A 19391-nucleotide genomic window follows, 5' to 3' on the forward strand; every position below is an offset into this window, starting at 1 on the left:
TTCGCATTATGTAGATAGGAGTAAAATTGTTTGGTGAATTGGAAAGCGCGGGGTTAAAATTTCACCTCACAACATAGCCTATGACGCTCTCAGGGTCCAGACGTGTGACTGTGCAAAATTTTGTAGCTGTAGCTGCGACGCCTCCAACACTTTTCCTTTCACTTTTTCCCCATTATGTAGATAGGGGCAAAATTGTTTGGTGAATTGGAAAGCACGGGGTTAAAATTTCACCTCACAACATAGCCTATGACGCTCTCGGGGTCCAGACGTGTGACTGTGCAAAATTTTGTAGCTGTAGCTGCGACGCCTCCAACACTTTTCCTTTCACTTTTTTCCCCATTATGTAGATAGGGGCAAAATTGTTTGGTGAATTGGAACGCGCGGGGTTAAAATTTCGCCTCACAACATAGCCTATGACGCTCTCGGGGTCCAGACGTGTGACTGTGCAAAATTTTGTGGCTGTAGCTGCGACGGTGCAGATGCCAATACCGGACATACATACACACACACATACACACATTCAGCTTTATATATTAGATATATATTACCAGTCAAATTGTATCTACTATATCTATTCCAAGCACACATAATGTATGCATATATGGTATATAGGGAAAGATAAGCGGTACCAATCAAATAAAATCTACTGTACCTAGGAGGAAGAAATATGATCTATTTATACATATACCGTAAATACCAGTCACATACTGAACTTACACTGGTGAATAATACGAATAATAACTAATAAAGATAAGTATGACAGCTTGTTAAATTGACCGGGCAACTTTAGCAATTGTAATTACGTTGGCTCATAAGGAGTGATTATGCATCCAGTACAGAATGAATTATGCTTATGGCCCTTTGTATTGCAGATACAGTAGCAGAATTTATTTTCTTCTCTATCTCTAGCTCGTCTATGGTAGCTAAGACACAGAATGAGTAAGCCATATGTCCACGGCAGCTAGTGATCAGTAGTGATCTGCTAGACTACACAAGCCTTTCCTATGTGGTCACATTTAAAGCCCTTGTAAGGTTTCACTGTTCCAGTGTTTAAAAATCTGGAGCTTTCTGCCTGCAACTGATGTCAGAGAAGAATAGGAGGTCTGTGCTGTGCTAGAAGTACCCAGGGAAAAGCTAGTATGCCTTCTTAGATGGGGCCCTGCCCAAGGTATGTATGTTTTCTTTGCCATTGCGGGCAGACCACACAGGGAGAGTGGGTGTACTGCATAGCTTGAAGTGATGAGCAGATGAGGACGCCTGTCAGCTCAAGCTCCACATTACAGCTGCTCCTTAGTAACTCCCTTCTTTATCCAACTATTGTGTAAAGCCTCTTTTTGTCCAGTATATGACTCCAGCATTACCTATCCTATTATCTATTCAAGATAGAGGTTAGGAAAGGTGACAGGCAGGACTAAAAGAGAGGCTAATGGAAGAAACTGCGGCTTTTTCTCTAGGAATGAATGTAAATGCCACGCATTGCTGAATCAGACTTAGTCTAAGTTCACATTTGCGTTGTGCGCCGCAGCGTCGTCGCCGCAACGCACAACGCAAACAAAAACGCAGCAAAACGCATGCACATGCGGCCCCATGCGGCGCCAATGTTAAAGATAGGGCCGCACGACGCATGCGTTTTTTAAAAGGTCGGCGCCGCACAAAAAATCCAACATGTTGCGTTTGCCGCGCCCAGACAGGTGCGCCCTAACGCCGCATGCGGCGTAAAACGCAACACAACGCATGTACATGCGGCCCCATGCGGCGCCAATGTTAAAGATAGGGCCGCACGACGCATGCGTTTTGTTGCGGCGGCGACGCTGCGGCGCAAACCGCAAATGTGAACGTACCCTTAAGCATGCATAAAATATCACATGGCTTTCATTTCATCTCTGCAAGTGCACATGTGAGCTTATCAGAAGCCAATGCATCACACAGCTCACACCTATATACAAAATACTGCACGTATCCATTGAAACCTATTTCAGTGGTAAAAACGACAAATTCTGATCGTGCATCATGAGCACCTTTTGTGTCTCGGAATATGCTGGTATGTTACGTTTTTGTTTGGTTTAATACAAGTATTGTTGCTGTAATACAGACACTAAATGATGACCATATTACACGTGTCTGAAACCAGCTGTAGGCTCTCCGCACACAGTGTATTAACCCTATGCATGTCGTCTTTGCCATGGAAAACAGAGTATACGGGAAATGAATTAATGGGCTCAACTTAATTCTCTTTGTCAAGCTGGTATATGATGGTATACTTATTTATCAACTGCATAGAAAAGATCATCAGATTGTTCTTTATTATAAGGTCACTGCCAAAACCCCTACAGTAGACCATTTTCTTTTTTACAATGAGACCCTTACAGGAAGCGTATGACACTATATACCTTTGATTATAGGTATAGGTCAGGAATTGGAAGCCTAAAGGCCCCTTCACATTAAGCGACGCTGCAGCGATACCGACAACGATCCGGATCGCTGCAGCGTCGCTGTTTGGTCGCTGGAGAGCTGTCACACAGACCGCTCTCCAGCGACCAACGATGCCGGTAACCAGGGTAAACATTGAGTAACTAAGCGCAGGGCCGCGCTTAGTAACCCGATGTTTACCCTGGTTACCATCCTAAAAGTAAAAAAAACAAACAGTACATACTTACCTACCGCTGTCTGTCCCCGGCGCTCTGCTCTGCACTCCTCCTGTACTGTCTGTGTGAGCACAGCGGCCGGAAAGCAGAGCGGTGACGTCACCGCTCTGCTTTCCGGCTGACCGACGCTCACATCCAGAGCAGGAGGAGTGCAGAGCACAGCGCCGGGGACAGACAGCGGTAGGTAAGTATGTAGTGTTTGTTTTTTTACTTTTAGGATGGTAACCAGGGTAAACATCGGGTTACTAAGCGCGGCCCTGCGCTTAGTTACCCGATGTTTACCCTGGTTACCAGTGAAGACATCGCTGGATCGGTGTCACACACGCCGATCCAGCGATGTCCGCGGGGGATCCAGCGACGAAACAAAGTTCTGGACTTTGTTCAGCGACCAACGATCTCCCAGCAGGGGCCTGATCGTTGGTCGCTGTCACACATAACGATTTCATTAACGATATCGTTGCTACGTCACAAAATGCAACGATATCGTTAACAATATCGTTATGTGTGAAGGTACCTTTAGACGTAGTGTCAGGACTCAAACCCAGCAGCTCTTATGCACCAGGCGGCAGCTCTTCCCTCTGAGCTATTCAGTGTGCTGGAGAGTCCTGTGCTAACCCGGAGACTTGTACCTGTGTTGTTTCTGAGTGTCTCCACTCTGATTGAACACCCTATTGCACTCCCTTCCTTGCAAGATAATTGAGCTACCAGACTCTAGTCAATCTTCCTTTCATCTGTTCCTTCATTCTAAGATTATACTGCTGTTTCCGTGTACCGACTCCTTGGCTATCCCTGACTATGTTACGTGCTGCTCCTTTAACCTACATTGCTGCTCCTGTGTACCGACCCCTTGGCTATCCCTCACTACATTATCTGCCGTTGCTGCCCCTAGTAGTTGCCATACCACTACTCTAACCCAGGTCAGTCCATAACATGTAGTGTGCACAATTTACACAATTATTGACTGTAGAGATAATCTACATAAAGGAGTACTTTCTTACTTAGTCTAAAGTCCATACATGCTTGCAGATTGGATTTCAGTGCATTATTTTTAAAATTTACAGTTAATGCTCTATTCACACCTGTGTTTACACCCCATCATGGCCAATGGGATCTGTCGGGCACCACTGATGGCAGTCATATGGCACTTCTGTTATTTTCATTGTTCTGCTTAAATGAAGGAACAGAACAATGGAAACAAGAACACGGTGTATGTGATCAAATGAAAGAGGTTGTGCGGTCCAAAGCTATAAGTCTGCAGTCACTCTGTATGACTGCAGACTCATGCACGCACTGTGTGGTGTGGGGATTTTATGGTTTATGAGCTCTGAGCAGGGACTGGAGGGTATGTATGCGTTATACATACTCCTGACCAGGAACAGTGGGTGTGGCCTCGCTTCCATACACTTGAATGAAGAGAGGCCGTCTCCTCTAGTCAGCTATGCCCACTGGACGTCTGCATCACTAGTCAGGGAGCAGTCTCGCTCTATACAAGAGTATGGAGCGAGACTGCACCCACTGGACAGGCTCTGGTGTTTGCATAACTGATACGTACCCTCCTGTCCCGACTCAGAAACCAGTGAATCCTCGCAGTGCACAGTGCACCCACTGGGGGTACTCATAAGTCTGCAGTCACACAGAGTGACTGCAGACTTATCGACTTGGACCGGACAACCCCTTTACCTCTACACAAAAATTCACACAGAATTTTTTTTTTTTTTTTTTAGAAAAAAAAAATCTTACTTGAAGAGAAAAGGCCCTGAGTGCAGGAATGGGTATTAGGGCAGCCATGAAGAAGGCAGTCACATTGCTGATAGAGGTTAGGGCAACACTAGCTCCGGTTCTTTTTAAACATTCCCCAGTTCTGTCCTAAAAGTAAAAATAAAAAAATATATTTATTCAACACATTAACCAAATGTTTTTGCCACCACAATAGGTAGCAAAACGGTTTTATGTTTACATGATCGTTAGGACACATTGTTAGCAAATGCCACTCGTAACTTTGATTCCCTGGAAGGGATGGAGGATGTGGAGCAGTATTCATTTCCTGGAAAAGATGGAGCACGTCGGCCCTAAATCGGCATTGAATAACGTAATGTTAAACTTTCTTTTTAAGGCACAGCATATGCCTCCTGGAAAAAAATACCTCTCTAACAAAGACACTTTTTCATTTTCAAGTTTTGTAATTACCTCAAATGGAATCCTATTATTTTGGCCTGTTTCACTAAACGCATGTGCCAACAGAAAGACATCGTCTACACCAACCCCGAGAGCAAGAAAAGGCAGAACCTGTGGGGAACAATGCAGGCAGTGAATACTTGACACACAAATACAATCTTTGGCAGTCATACTGTACATGCACCCTAAGTAACATGCCCATTCATCTCAGAAGCTTGCTATAGAAGAATGAGGTCTTTCGCAGACAGACATTTTTTGCATTCAGGAATACTTGGCTCTTCCATAGTCTAAAGTGCCATTAAAGTATAGTCTCACCTTCAGTGAACTTAAGCTAATAAATGAGGGAAGTCCATAAATAGCAGTTCCCTAATATACATCTATTATTGGAGAAGTAGAGGCATTCTGATCATAAAGCGGGGAAGCCGCAGGGAATACAAATTCCTCACTGCCTCCCTGTCAGAACTCATTGGCAGCCTATGCTTCTGTTCCTTTGGGTGGGAGACATTCTTCTGAAGGATTTTCAGGGTACAGATTGGGAATCTGTACTCCCCACAGCCAAACAAGTATCTTATCAATAAGACAGCTTCTGCGAGATCCATAATAATAAGTCTATTTGATTCATACACAGGTGCTTCTCAAAAATTAGAATATCATCAAAAACTCAGTCCTTCAATACAAAAAGTGAAACTCGTATATTATATGGAGTCATTACAAACAGAGTGATCTATTCCAAGTGTTTATTTCTGTTAATGTTCATGATTGTGGCTTACAGCCAATGACAACGCAACAGTCATTATCTCAGTAAATTAGAATACTTTATAACACCAGCTTGAAAAATGATTTTAAAATCTGAAATGTTGGCCTAGTGAAATGTATGTTCAGTAAATGCACTCAATACTTGGTCGGGGCTCCTTTTGCATCAATTACTGTATCAATGCAGCGTGACATGGAGGGGATCAGCCTGTGGCACTGCTGAGATGTTATGGAAGCCCAGGTTGCTTTGACAGCAGCCTTCAGCTTGTCTGCATTGTTGGGTCTGGTGTCTCTCATCTTCCTCTTGACAATGCCCCATAGTTTCTCTATGAGTTGATGGTCAGGCGAGTTTTCTGGTGTTGTCTATTGGTCATAAGTAGCTTGACACAAGGAATGCGATAACATATAGCCCATGTCCTGGATATGTCTGTGTGTGGTGGCTCTTGAAGCAATGACTCCAGCAGTAGTCCACTCCTCGTGATTCTCCCCCAAATTTATGAGTGCCGTTTTCTTAACAATCCTTTCAACACTGCGGTTATCCCGGTTGCTTGTGCACCTTTTTCTACCACACCTTTTCCTTCAACTCAACTTTCCATTAATATGCTTGGGAAGCCTTTGCATGTGTTTTTTGTTAATTATTCTAATTTACTGAAATAATGAGTTTTGGGTTTTCATTGGCTGTAAGCTATAATCATCAACATTAACAGAAATAAACACTTGAAATACATCACTCTAATTGTAATGAGTAATGACTCTTTATAATAATATGATTTTCACTTTTTGTATTGAAGAAGTGAAATAAATTAATTTTTGGATGATATTCTAATTTTGTGAGATGCACCTGTATGTAAACATACAAATAATGTTTACTACCAGTTAAAATCTAGGCTCCACTCTCCTGACATGTTAGTTGTAGTAAATAAATACCTATATTCCTTATAATATACCCATTCTGACACAACTTTTCTAAGAACTCAGCGGTAAGCCACTCCTGTTTATTCCTTCTTGATATTGACTGGATGTTACCAGTTGGGGGTGTGTGCCTAAACATGGATGAAACATGATTAAGGCTTCATAGCTGAAATGTGTAGGTTTGTTTTCATAATGCAGGCACCATCACTTTTTTAATGCAGAAATAAATGTGAAGTTTTAAATCCATAACTTGTGTCATCACTGGACGATTTTCTTTCGCTGCTGATCTCTACGCCTGGACCTGGGCAGCTTTGTCTGATGTATACATGGTGAACACCACTACCGTTTTGTTGGTGAGCTGACTTTCCCTCTCCCCTCTTCTCATACGTTGGATGTACATGGATACTAGCCAATCAGTGCCAGACTGTGTAGAGACATGCTCTTTGACTAGGAGAATGGTAACAATCAGTTGTCGAATTTATTTATAAATATTTAGGAGGAATAAAAGAGGAACGGCATAATGTAGAGTTCTAGGAAAAATGCACCAAGACTGTTATTTCATGGGATATTTACTAAAACAGGTATCAGAAGAGGTTACCACTTCTCTTCAAACCTCTGACAACAAGAAACTTAATCATGTGCCTAATTTTTGGTCTATTTAAATATGTGTGGGACGGACGTTAATACCTGAGTTGTTGCGGCATTAAAGGAAATTCCAATCAATGAACAGAGGCCTAATCCTGCTGCCACTGAAAGCGCAACGAGCAAAACTCCAGCCAGCCCAACGGCACCCTGAGACTTAGCACAGTCCCACCTCAACATGGTTAAACAGGCATACGCAAGCTGCAAATGAAACATTTGGAAACAAAAAGCAAACCACATTAAAATGTGTCAGGTAATCTAAGGAGGTAACTGTTTTTAAACATGCATGTTAACACATTTAGTGTCAAGGCCCCATGCCTACATCTGTTAGAGCTTGGTAACAGTTTGGACTCACCATCAGCAGGTAGCCACTGGCAACTCTGATGACACTGACATCAGAAAATGACTTGAGGATGTCGTCCAGTGTAGTTGTGGTAAAGGGAAGGACTTTCTGGGTGGAATTTTGTGCAACACTTTGATGTACAACCTAAAAGCGAAGGAGACATTGATATCACAAGAAGAGCCAGGCAAGAATTTCAACAAGCACTTACAAGTAAGTAAATTCATCTGGTGCCTGATCCCACCAGTCAGTCCTAATTTGATTTCATTCATTGAAAGACAATAAAATGAATATTGTATCTTTCCAGGGAAGCGGGATGGTAGACCGCTGCAGAGCCATCACTCATTTCCTATATAGCACTCTGCAGTGGTCTTCTAGATGTTGCCTTGAAGAGAAGCCTTAGTTTAATTGTTTGGCTGACTCACAGAGGTCACATGCAACCCGGCAAAGGTCAATGCTTGGGAAACAAAGGCCAAAAAAATGTCACATGACCTCACCAATGGGACCGCAGCTGTGATCAGATTCTCTGGCTCACTAATGTGTTCCAGACACCTTTCCTTACAAGTCACACTTGCTTTTTATTTCAGTTCTCTCTCTTCTCCCTAGCCTGCATCCAATATTAGGAAGTATCACCCTGGAAAGTTGCTGCAACTCTAGGGAAAGAAAACTCTTTGCCATTGCAAATTGTTCTAACATAATGAGTAGATATTAGCCATTTTCACTCTGTATATCTTCCATACAAAGCTGTATTTTCCAGGCTTCACCTGGGGGCCAGATATTTCCAATATTTCTCACCCAGTGCCAGCTACTGGTAGGACACGGGCTCATTTGTAGCTACATTACAGTTTAAAAAGGACCTGACCTACAGACTGAATGGTGTGTAAGGGTTTATTTGCACAGCCATAACACGTCTCCATGAGGGAGCCGCATATTAGGAGCCAAAAACAGGTTTAGAATGAAATGGTTAGGGAAATGATTTCCTTATTACACATGACGGATACAATCCTGCTTTTGCCTCTAAATATATGGCTCCCTCATGAGGCCACGTTATGGCTGTGTGAATGCAGGCTAATGTATCGGGTAATGTCTCCAGTGGTGTTTTAATAGGAAACTGCATGTAAAAGCAGCCTATACATGGGAGAAATATCACTCAAGAAGCAACACCTTAACATACTGCTTGGTAGAAAGAAAAATACAAAATGCTTATAGAAAAGAAAGAAACTTCCAGTCATTGACAATACAAATCTGACTGTTTCTATATGCTGTTGTGCCAACATAATGCCATAAGTGATCTTAATCACAAGTTAAAGGCTTATACATTTGCATATAGGTGACATTTTTTGTACAGAAATTCCAATAGGTTTATTCTGAATATAAAATGTTAACTTTGCAATATGCTGGCAACTCATTCTTGCACAATATACTCAGTCATACCTGAACATAAACCCGCTGCCAGGCTTCCAGAATGGCCGCTGCTTTCTCTTCGTTCCAATTGATCTTTGAAACATCGATATACCCCTTGAAATGCTCATACATCTGCTTAGGAGTCATTAACTGAATCATAGTCTGTAACGCTTTGGCACTGTAACATAGAAATGCATGGAAATATTTTATTAGCAAGTCCAGTAAATTTTGCAGACACTGTTGCATTCCTTTTTTCTAAAGTGCGTGCATTTTACAGAAATATAAAATTATACACCATGGAGCCTTGAGTCATTAAGTTTTCCCTTTGTTAAGTAAAAGTCAAAAGGTCAATATCACATATTAGAAAACAACATTTCTCGTTTCAATGCCATGTGTAGAAACCCTGTCTGCAATCACTAAAAATTTGGCTTGACTTGAGAGCTCTACCAGACTAAACTCTTGACACTCTACAGGAATCTAGGAAGTACACAAATGGTGATTATTGTTTAAACAGACGTGTGCAAGTCTTTCCCCTCTGTACTATGTAATCACGCTGCATTCAGTTAATTGCATTTACATGAAAGCCGCCTGACACATGCACTTAGTTACAATGTGGTGCAAGTACTAGAAAAAAAAACATTTCCAAAGAGCGTCAGGAGCTGATACACACACTATATAGACAAAAGTATTAGTGCACACCTCGTAATCATTGAGTTCAAAGTTAGTATTGTTGAAATGTGGAAGTGTTTAGGAACCACAGCAACTCAGCCTGAAAGTGGCAGACCACGTAAAGTTACATTTAGAGAAGGGTCATCAAGTGCTTAGGGGTATAGTGTTTAAAAGTCACTAACACTTTGTCATCAGAGAAAAAACTGGGAACTTCACAATATGGGTTTCCATGGCTGAGCAGCTAAATGCAAGACTTACATCAATAAGCAGAATGACAAGTGTCGAATGTAGTGCTGCCACTGAGCAGTAGAAACATGTATTGTAGCTTGATTGACTAGTCTGAGTTTGGTGAACACCAGGAGAATCTACCCACCTGACATTGTATTGTTCCAACAATGAACATTGGGGGAGAAGGGATAATGTTGTTGGGTTGTCTTTCATGGGTTGGCTTAAGTCCCTTAGGTCCAGTTAAGGTTAAGTTACCGTAATTCTTCAGCATAGCAAAAACTTTGGACAATTATTTGCTTCCATCTTTGTTGGAACAGTTTGGGGAAGGCTCTTTTCTGTTCCAGTTTCAGTGTTTCACAGTAGTCAAAGCAAGTTCCATAAAGACATGGACGGTTACGTTTGGAAGAACTTCACTGGTCCATACAGAGCCCTAACCTCAACCCCAACGAACACCTTTGGAATGAATTAGAATTGACATTGCAAGCCAAGAACTGAGATGATCAATCTTACCATGGGATAATCGTACTCAAAATAGCTTACTTTATGCCCCTGAGGACAGGCTATATACAGTTGTGCTCTAAAGTTTACATACCCTGGCAGAATTTTTCCTTTCTTGGCCATTTTCAGGGAATATGACACCAAAACTTTTTCTCCACTCATGGTTTTGTGGTTGGGTGAAGCCATTTATTGTCAAACTAATGTGTTTCTCTTTTTAAATCATAATGAAAATCCAAAACATCCAAATGACCCTGATCAAAAGTTCCCATACCCCATTTCTTAATACCGTGTATTGTCCCCTTTAACATCAATGACAGTTTGAAGTCTTTTGTGGTAGTTGTGGATGAGGTTCTTTATTTTCTCAGATGGTAAAGTTGCCAACTCTTCTTGGCAAAAAGCCTCCAGTTCCTGTAAATTACTGGGCTGTCTAGCATGAACTGCACGCTTGAGATCTCCCCATAGCGGCTCAATGATATTGCGGTCAGGAGACTGAGATGACCATTCCAGAACCTTAACTTTGTTCTGCTGTAGCCAATGACAAGTGGACTTGGCTTTGTGTTTTGGATCGTTGTCATGTTGAAACGTCCAAGTATATCCCATGCGCAGCTTTGGGGCTGATTTGCCTCCAGTATTTGCTAATAATGTGCTGCTTTCATCTATCCTTCAACTTTGACCAAGTTTACTGTGCCTACGTAGCTCACACATCCCAAAACATCAGCGATCCACCTCCGTGCTTTACAGTAGGAATGGTGTTCCTTTCATCATAGGCCTTGTTGACCTTTCTCCAAATGTAACGTTTATGGTTGTGGCCATAAAGTTCAATATTGGTCTCATCACTCCAAATTACCTTGTTCCAAATGGCTTGAGGCTTGTCTCTGTGCTGTTTTGCGTATTGTAGGCGAGATATTTTGTGGCATTTGCGCAGTAATGGCTTTCTTCTGGCGACTCAACCAAGCAGCCCATTTTCCTTCAAGTGCCTGCTTATTGTGCATCTTGAAATAGCCACAACGCTAGTTTTCAGAGAGCCCTGTATTTCAGCTGATGTTATCTGTGGGTTTTTCTTTGCATCCCTAACAATTATCCTGGCAGTTGTGGACGTCATTTTTGTTGGTTTAACTGACCGTGGTTTTGTCTTTACAGAGCCCCTGATTTTCCATTTGTCAATCACAGTTTGAAAGCTGCTGACTGGCATTATCAATTCCTTGGATATCTTTTTGTATCCCTTTCCTGTTTTGTACAGTTCAACTACCTTTTCCCGTAGATTCATTGACAATTCTTTTGCTTTACCTATGACTCACAATCCAGAAACGTCAGTGGCTGGATGAAAGATGCAAAAGTCTGTCTGGATCCCAGAAACCCACTCAGCTTTTATACACACACACTGATTACAAGCAAACAGGTCACATGTGAGGCTGTTACCTTTAGTAGCCATTAGTGATGAGCGAGTATGCTCGTTATTCGAGTTTCTCCGAGCATGCTCGGGTGGTCTCCGAGTATTTCGGCGTGCTCGGAGATTTAGTTTATCTCAACGCAACTGCATGATTTGCAGCTGCTAGACAGTTTGAATACATGTGGGGATTGCCTGTTTGTTAGGCAATCCCCACATGTATTCAAGCTGTCTAGCCGCAGCAAATCATGCAGCTGCATCGACAAACTAAATCTGCGAGCACGTCGAAATACTCGGAGACCACCCGAGCATGCTCGGAGAAACTCGAGTAACAAGCATACTTGCTCATCACTAGTAGCCATTCAAACCCATTTGTGCCAACTTCTGTGCATGTTATCAGGCCAAAATCACCAGGGTATGTGAACTTTTGATCAAAGTCATTTGGATGTTTTGGGTTGTCATTATGATTTAAAAAGAGAAAACACAGTAGTTTGACAATAAATGGCTTCACCCAACCACTAACCATGAGTGGAGAAAAAGTTTTGGGTGTTATCATTCATATGCTCTGAAAAAAGGCCAAGAAAGCAAAAATTCTGCAGGGGTATGTAAACTTTTGAGCACAACTGTATGTTCCAGATGTATACGCATGAGTGTTATTTCAGTAACATACTTTAGTATCTAGTCAATGTGATACTCAAACTTGTACGCTGGTACACCAAGAGCAGCGGTGGATATAGCCCAAAAAATATGTGTCTAACTTTTTGTTTTATTCTCTAGAGAGGCTAACAACAGTCACATTACCTAGTCACAAAAAAAATCAAATTGATTCCTAAAATTCCTCTTAAAATCCATCTTATTGTGGATGTAGGTTCATATTTTCTGTGTTATCAACAAGAATTTACATTTATCATATTTATTTAGGCAATAAAGTAGTTTTCCAAGACTCTAAAAGAGAATCTGTATGCATGTACACATGTACGGCACAAGGCTGGCCAATGATTGGTTGCAGTGGTCATGGTAGCAGTCATCATTGTTGCAGCCAAGTAAACTAAAATCAATAGGGGCCACCGGGGAAATGTTGCTGTAGCAGTGGGTAGTTTAACACATAATATAGCATCTTTTGTTATGTTATACCATTTCCCCAAATTTTGTGGATTCTCGAAAATGAAGGAAACAACCTACACACCAAAAAATGCCAGGTATTTGGCTATGTATATAATATGCAGACAGAGCATCCTTAATTACAATAAAAGATTAATATACTCTGTATACTATCTAGCATTATGCATAATCACCTACCTGGTCAGCTTTCCACTAGTATTTTTCACTGTGCCACCAATGATGAGTTCCTCTTGCCAATGCATATACTTCCTTGAAAGACCATAGCATCCTCCATTCATCACAAGGGCAATATCCAGAGGCTGAAATACATTACGAGACCAAGATAATTCAGGTGATCCATACAATGATGAGAACTACAAGCAATTTTATACATTTGTATTCAAGCTATTCCAATATTAATTTCCTTTGAAACAATTATAAAATATGTAGCAATTAATTTTACACTATTAACGACAAAGTATGCAAAGTGTTTTTTCTTTTTAGAGAACAGCTTGAAGAACATTACCCTATGTCTTAACTCACTTTGGTTGAATTTTTATTAGGTGCTGTAGGCGGACAATTCGAATCAATTGGGTTGAGGCAGGGGCGGTCCATATACGCGTGACCAACCTCGGCCTTTTTTAGCATTTCCTCCCAGATGTCTACTTGGAAATTTTCTCTCTTCAATTCCTCCAGCAAGCCCATGGGGTCAAAGTTTGTCCATTGTAAAGTGGGTTTACCTCTGGAGAGAAACCAGTGTGAGCCAAAAATGACAACATACAATCTGTGCTGTAGTGTAGCTGCTCGGAAAGAATGAAAATGAGACGGCAGAGTGGGAGGCAAAGCATATAACTAATGATGACAAATTTATATCAGCGAGAAAGTAGTAAAAGCAAAAAGAAGGCAAGAGGAGAAAATATCTTTTAAGCGAGCCTGATGACTTGGCAAGGTCTCCCATTCCAGTGGCTACTGCTGCTACACCAGAACTGGCACTTTTCAGCTTTAGCCAGGCAAATTACAAAGCCTTTCAGGCTGCCTCATTTTGTTGTCTATGCCAAACTGTATTTGCCCATCCAGGCTTAAGTCATTATTTCAAGTCTCCCAACTAGAAAAGTGAAAATGCTTCACGTCCTACATCCAGAGCTGCACATTGTAGGCTAGGGGACGGCCATTGCAAATTGCTTATTTTCAGAGACAAGCAAACCAGGACATGAACAATTACTCAGACACGAACTCTTGCATAATTACTCAAAGATGCCAACATATGCCAAATGCACTAAACAATTAACTCTTTGTTGCATGCAGACTATGAACTATAAAAGCTGTTCAACTGTAAAAAACTAAGGTGAGAATTAAAATGCAGCATTTTCTTGTTTCATTAAACAAATGAAATAATAATTAAAAAAAAAGAGACCCGATTGCTTATGCATCTTAATACTTCAGGCTTTACAAGCAAATGCTACAAAACGTTCCCGAGGAGGGAGCAATAAAAGGAAAAGTCCATGCACATTAGATCTACACCCTAGAAACATCAATCTGTTTAGAGGAAATCTGCAAGTAAATGAAACACATTTCAGCCATCTACAAAACTGTCAAGAATAAAATGAATTGCTTACGGTAGATATGCCTTTCCCGAATGAAGTTTTGCTCCTTCCCAAAAGCAGTCCAACGGTGTGATAATTAAACAAGGGTATAGTGATTCTATGATCTATGATATAAAACAGAAGGATTTTCTGGTTAATATCCCTGCGCTTTATGCTCAAGCCATGCGAAATATATCCCAATACACTGTCGTAAGGTTTCCTCCTAAAATATACTTATACGTTGATGTATTGAATAGATATAGCGGCACGGGTACATTATTAGAAAATCTCTTTTCTGGAAGACCCATCAGTTACATAACTTATAACAAATAGGCCTCTGATTTTAATGTGAATCACATTATTCTAGGCGCTACAGATAAACTGAACACTTATTGCTGGATTCTAACGCTGATTCAAGCTGATTGCTGTGAGTCCCAGAAGCCGATCACCCTCTCAAGGGTCCTTCTAATAAAGAGATTTCTCAAACTAGAAAAGATCTTGAAACTCTTCCTACTCTGAATGATAGACTTACATTTGAGGGCATCTTTATGCCAACCACTCAAGGTATCATTTTAGCTTAGTGGCTGTCTCTTAATTAGACTAAAATAAACAAGAAGAAGGTTTGACCGCACAGCTGCTATCAGATCAATATGCTGACAGCGGTGCCTCCAATGATAAGCCTGACGTCCCAGTTGAGGTGCTCGTACGGAAAAAAGGCATCAACCAACAAGAAATCTGAAGAATAGTACGGCAACACTCACCGGTCCAGTTGTGGTGCAAAAATCTTTATTCAAGCCATTAAAACGCCTTCACATAGACGGCCCGGGACAGTAGAAGGAGGTGAGCAGGATGTGACGATGGCCGTTTCGCGCCTACGTCAGCGCTTCAACGGGTCCCGTCGTAGGCGCGAAACGGCCGTCGTCACATCCTGCTCACCTCCTTCTACTGTCCCGGGCCGTCTATGTGAAGGCGTTTTAATGGCTTGAATAAAGATTTTTGCACCACAACTGGACCGGTGAGTGTTGCCGTACTATTCTTCAGATTCCTCTTAATTAGACTAGTGGTCCATTTAGACGAGCCAATAGTGTTATTCCCATTTTATAGTAAGATCTCTAAAGGACTGTTTACACTGGGTTCTGGGTTATAATAGTCAGAACAATCATTTTCATACTAATGTTTGATCTTGATTATCAGTGTAAACATGTCCAACGATCCAATTACAAACGAGTGTTCACACGTTTGACGTTGATCGTTGTCATCTGCTACGATGACATAAGAATTATCGTTTCTCATTTACATGAGGGGATGTGCTGGCACTTATAATGTAAGCTGCATGGTAGAGGGGAAATGAAGGATTGGCTGATGAAAAGGAAAAATAAAATAAAATTGTAACATGATGGTAAACAAGTGCCTAATGACTTACTCTGTCACCGATCAATACATTTTATGAGCAATATAACTGCCTAATAAAAGAAGAACCTTTAGTTTGTCCATGTAGGAAACCCAGATGAATGAGATTGAGGCTAGATAGCAATATTAGTAAGGGCTGAGGCACTATTCCCATGGAAGTATGGATCACATGTGTTCATCAGAATTATTCTCATTGTAGACACTTACCTGGCTCATATACCCAGTTTCGGTTATAAGTTCTCCGGATTTAAAACATAGTTCCTCTAGTTTCCAATGCCTATTGGGTAAGAGAAGACAATGTCACTGTATTGCCTTCTAGAAAAAAAAAACCTCTTTATAATCTTGTCATGTGTTTTTCAGACTTTTCCAATGAAGTTTTATGAGTGAGGCCAATTTCACACAAGCTTTTTTTGCATCTGTGTCATTTCCGTATTTATATGGTTTGTATTAACCCATGTTAATCTATGAGGCTTTTCACATGGTCGTATAAAATGAGTGCATATTTGAAATAACTTTTATCTGTATTGTGGTTATAAAAGAACCATTGATGTCTAAAGTGCGTTCACATAATAGATGCATCCATTTGTTAGGCGTAGGATTTAAAGGTTATGTACACTTTCATACACAATTTATATATGGTTCATTTGCTTCCTAATTGCAAACTTGAGCAATTTGCTAAATAGTTTTCTTAAAAAAAAATTCTAGCATTTTGCTGTTGCTGTATCTGTAAATCCTTTATCTAGCTCAATGATTTTAATTAGAGATAACAGCAGAGAGAGAGGGGAGGGGGAGGTGTTACAGATCTAAAAAGTTTGGAAAAGGGAGAAAGTATCTCAGAGAGAAAGTACCGAGTTCAGGCAACATAAAATCAGCAGAAAATAAGTGCAGGATAGAAGCTGTGCTGACATATTAGCTAATGTAATTAGTAAACTTCACATCCAGCCTATATTACTGGTGCAGAAAATCCCTCAAGAGAAAGATCTGAAACTTGGATCAGGCTGCAAATTGCATATTGTTGTGTCTGAAAATGAATAAAAGAATTAAATTTGCAGACTGAAACTTAGTGCATGTTTTAATTAAATGTAACCACTAACATGCCTAATAATTGTCCTCAGCCTTTAAAGGAGAAAACGTGGCATGAAAGAAAATTGACATATAAAAACAAACAAACCATGAAGCAATACAAATAATAAAACACATGCTGTGGTCAAAGAGAAACTATGGAGTGAAAGAATTTTGTACATATCTGACATTTACCTGTCATACATGTAGACTTGCACCTTGGTGGCTTCAAGTGCTGAGAGAAGATGTTGCCTCAGAGCTTCCGTTGTTAGGACATTAGCACCATTCTCTAGTGGAGTCTGGATCATGAGCTGTGGATTAAACATGGCTTCCTCTCCGATCTTTTGGCGAGTATAATTTAATTCACGACTTACTCGTCCACCAACTGCAAGAAAAATACATTTACAGATCATTCAGAGGACAAGAATCTAGCACTAACACAATGCCAGAGAACATGAAGCCGTCAAGCTGCTACTGAACTACTATTCTCAGAAACCTTTGCCAGGGAAGAAGTACTTAAACATCTGCAGGGTACTTTTTCCCCCGCTCTGATGTACAGATAATATTTGTTGACGACTACAATAAACCATAAAAGAGTAATAATTACATTACAAATAGCCTTAATTTTTCTTCCAGCTTTTTACCCCCCTCTTGAATATAAGATTTCCATATGGAGAAGCTAAATCACTTTAAGAAGGCTTTCTATAGCGAGCAGACTGAGCATTTTTTGTACAATTTCTTGCACTTGTATAAACAGTCTGGTTCTATAGCACATTTCACGATCAATGGCTTTTATGTATATACATCCATACGTTGAAAGAAAAAAGCTGGCACTGGTAGAACAATTTTTCTTTGCAACAATGTTACAAAAACTGAGCTCGTAGGAGACAGACAAAAGTACCTCTAATTAGGCCTCTTTCACACTTCAGTTATTTGGCGTCAGTCACTACCGACATAGTGACGGATTGACGGATCCGTCACAATTGTTGTAAAAACGGTTCTAACGGATCCGTTTTTTTGACGGATCCGTTACTTGGGGGTTGTCTGGGAAAAGTATCTTCTTTTTGGAGCATGCGCAATTGAAAAAACGGATTGGGGCGACGGATCCGCCGAAAAAACGGTTGCGGCGGATCCGTCACCCATAGGCGCCCATTCTATGGAACGGCGGACGCGACGGATCCGTCGCGATCCGCCATTTCGGCGTTGACAAAAAACGTTTCAATGTCCGTCTATTTTCAGAAAACGTCCGCCAAATTTCGACGGATCCGTCGCATGGCGGATGGAACGGACGACCATCCGTCACAATCCGTCACTAATGCAAGTCTATGGGAAAATAACGGATCCGTCAAAAAAAATTGACGGATCCGTTATTTGAGGAAAATGGCGGTTTTAGACTGACGCCAAATAACTGAAGTGTGAAAGAGGCCTTACTCTACAAATTTTTATTCTGCTGTCACATTATTGTTAGACTGTATTCACATTGGAATTTGTCTCTTTGATTTCATTTCCTTAATTTGTACAAAAAAATAATATGTACTGGTAGATTTCCATTGAATAGTCTTGATGTCAATTGTAATCTGCTACCTTCACTTAGCCTTAAAGGACTTGTAGATCTTTAAATTATTATTATTTATTATTATAGCGCCATTTATTCCATGGCGTTTTACATGTGAGGAGGGGTATACATAATAAAAACACTTGGTGATAGGAAGCAGTAATGCCCTATTCTTCGGTCAACTGACTGCTGAGGCTGATGATTGGCTCCATAGTTCAGGACACTGGAACAGAACATCATTGGATGTGCCAAGGGTGACATCCCATTCCAGTCACCTGACCACTGCAGCAAATAACAGACCTCAATTGGTAGGTGACTGAAGAGCGGGAGGTAACTGCTTTTGTCCCAACCCTGACCACTGGAATGGCCAGCAATGAATCCACATGGGCAACAGCAGGTGACTATGCTTCATTTTACCATGCTATAACATTACTTGCCATTTAAAACCTATTCTTTTGGAAGCTCGACCACCCCTTTAAGAACAACAATTTTATTATTACTAGATGGTAGCCTGATTCTAACGCATCGGGTATTCTAGAATATGTAGTTTATTTATGAAGATTGTAGAATAATACATTGAATACACAGGATTCGGCCGGCCGGGACCAAATAGCGAAGCATGGTTCAAATCCCGCGTCAATTCGCGGCCTGACTGCACCTGTCGCTGATTGTTCGTGGCCGACCACGTAGTATATAGCACAGCCACGTAGTACTTAACAGCCCACATAGTAAATAGCACAGCCACATAGTATATTACACAGCCACGTAGTATATTGCACAGCCCACGTAGTATATTGCACAGCCACGTAGTATATTGCACAGCCCACGTAGTATATTGCACAGCCCACGTAGTACATTGCACAGCCCACGTAGTAAATTGCACAGCCCACGTAGTACATTGCACAGCCCACGTAGTATATTGCACAGCCACGTAGTATATTGCACAGCCCACGTAGTATATTGCACAGCCCACGTAGTACATTGCACAGCCCACACAGTACATTGCACAGCCCACACAGTACATTGC

General features: G+C 41.1%; 1 protein-coding gene across 2 annotated transcripts in view; it reads right to left on the bottom strand.

The window, feature by feature from the left end:
- The window catches only part of PTCH1 (patched 1), a 142814-nt gene that overhangs the window by 55954 nt on the left and 67469 nt on the right, over nucleotides 1–19391 (bottom strand). For both annotated transcript variants that reach the window (XM_069762024.1, XM_069762023.1), the window contains exons 3-12: nucleotides 17005–17194; nucleotides 15955–16024; nucleotides 14371–14462; nucleotides 13298–13496; nucleotides 12953–13074; nucleotides 8902–9049; nucleotides 7483–7614; nucleotides 7173–7328; nucleotides 4833–4931; nucleotides 4386–4511 (exon numbers count right to left, since the gene is read on the bottom strand). In XM_069762024.1, the coding sequence (XP_069618125.1) occupies nucleotides 4386–4511; nucleotides 4833–4931; nucleotides 7173–7328; nucleotides 7483–7614; nucleotides 8902–9049; nucleotides 12953–13074; nucleotides 13298–13496; nucleotides 14371–14462; nucleotides 15955–16024; nucleotides 17005–17194 (1334 nt within the window). The remainder of the gene's footprint in view (nucleotides 1–4385; nucleotides 4512–4832; nucleotides 4932–7172; nucleotides 7329–7482; nucleotides 7615–8901; nucleotides 9050–12952; nucleotides 13075–13297; nucleotides 13497–14370; nucleotides 14463–15954; nucleotides 16025–17004; nucleotides 17195–19391) is intronic.

This window comes from Ranitomeya imitator, chromosome 1, assembly GCF_032444005.1.
Source record: "Ranitomeya imitator isolate aRanImi1 chromosome 1, aRanImi1.pri, whole genome shotgun sequence".
NCBI lineage: Eukaryota > Metazoa > Chordata > Amphibia > Anura > Dendrobatidae > Ranitomeya > Ranitomeya imitator.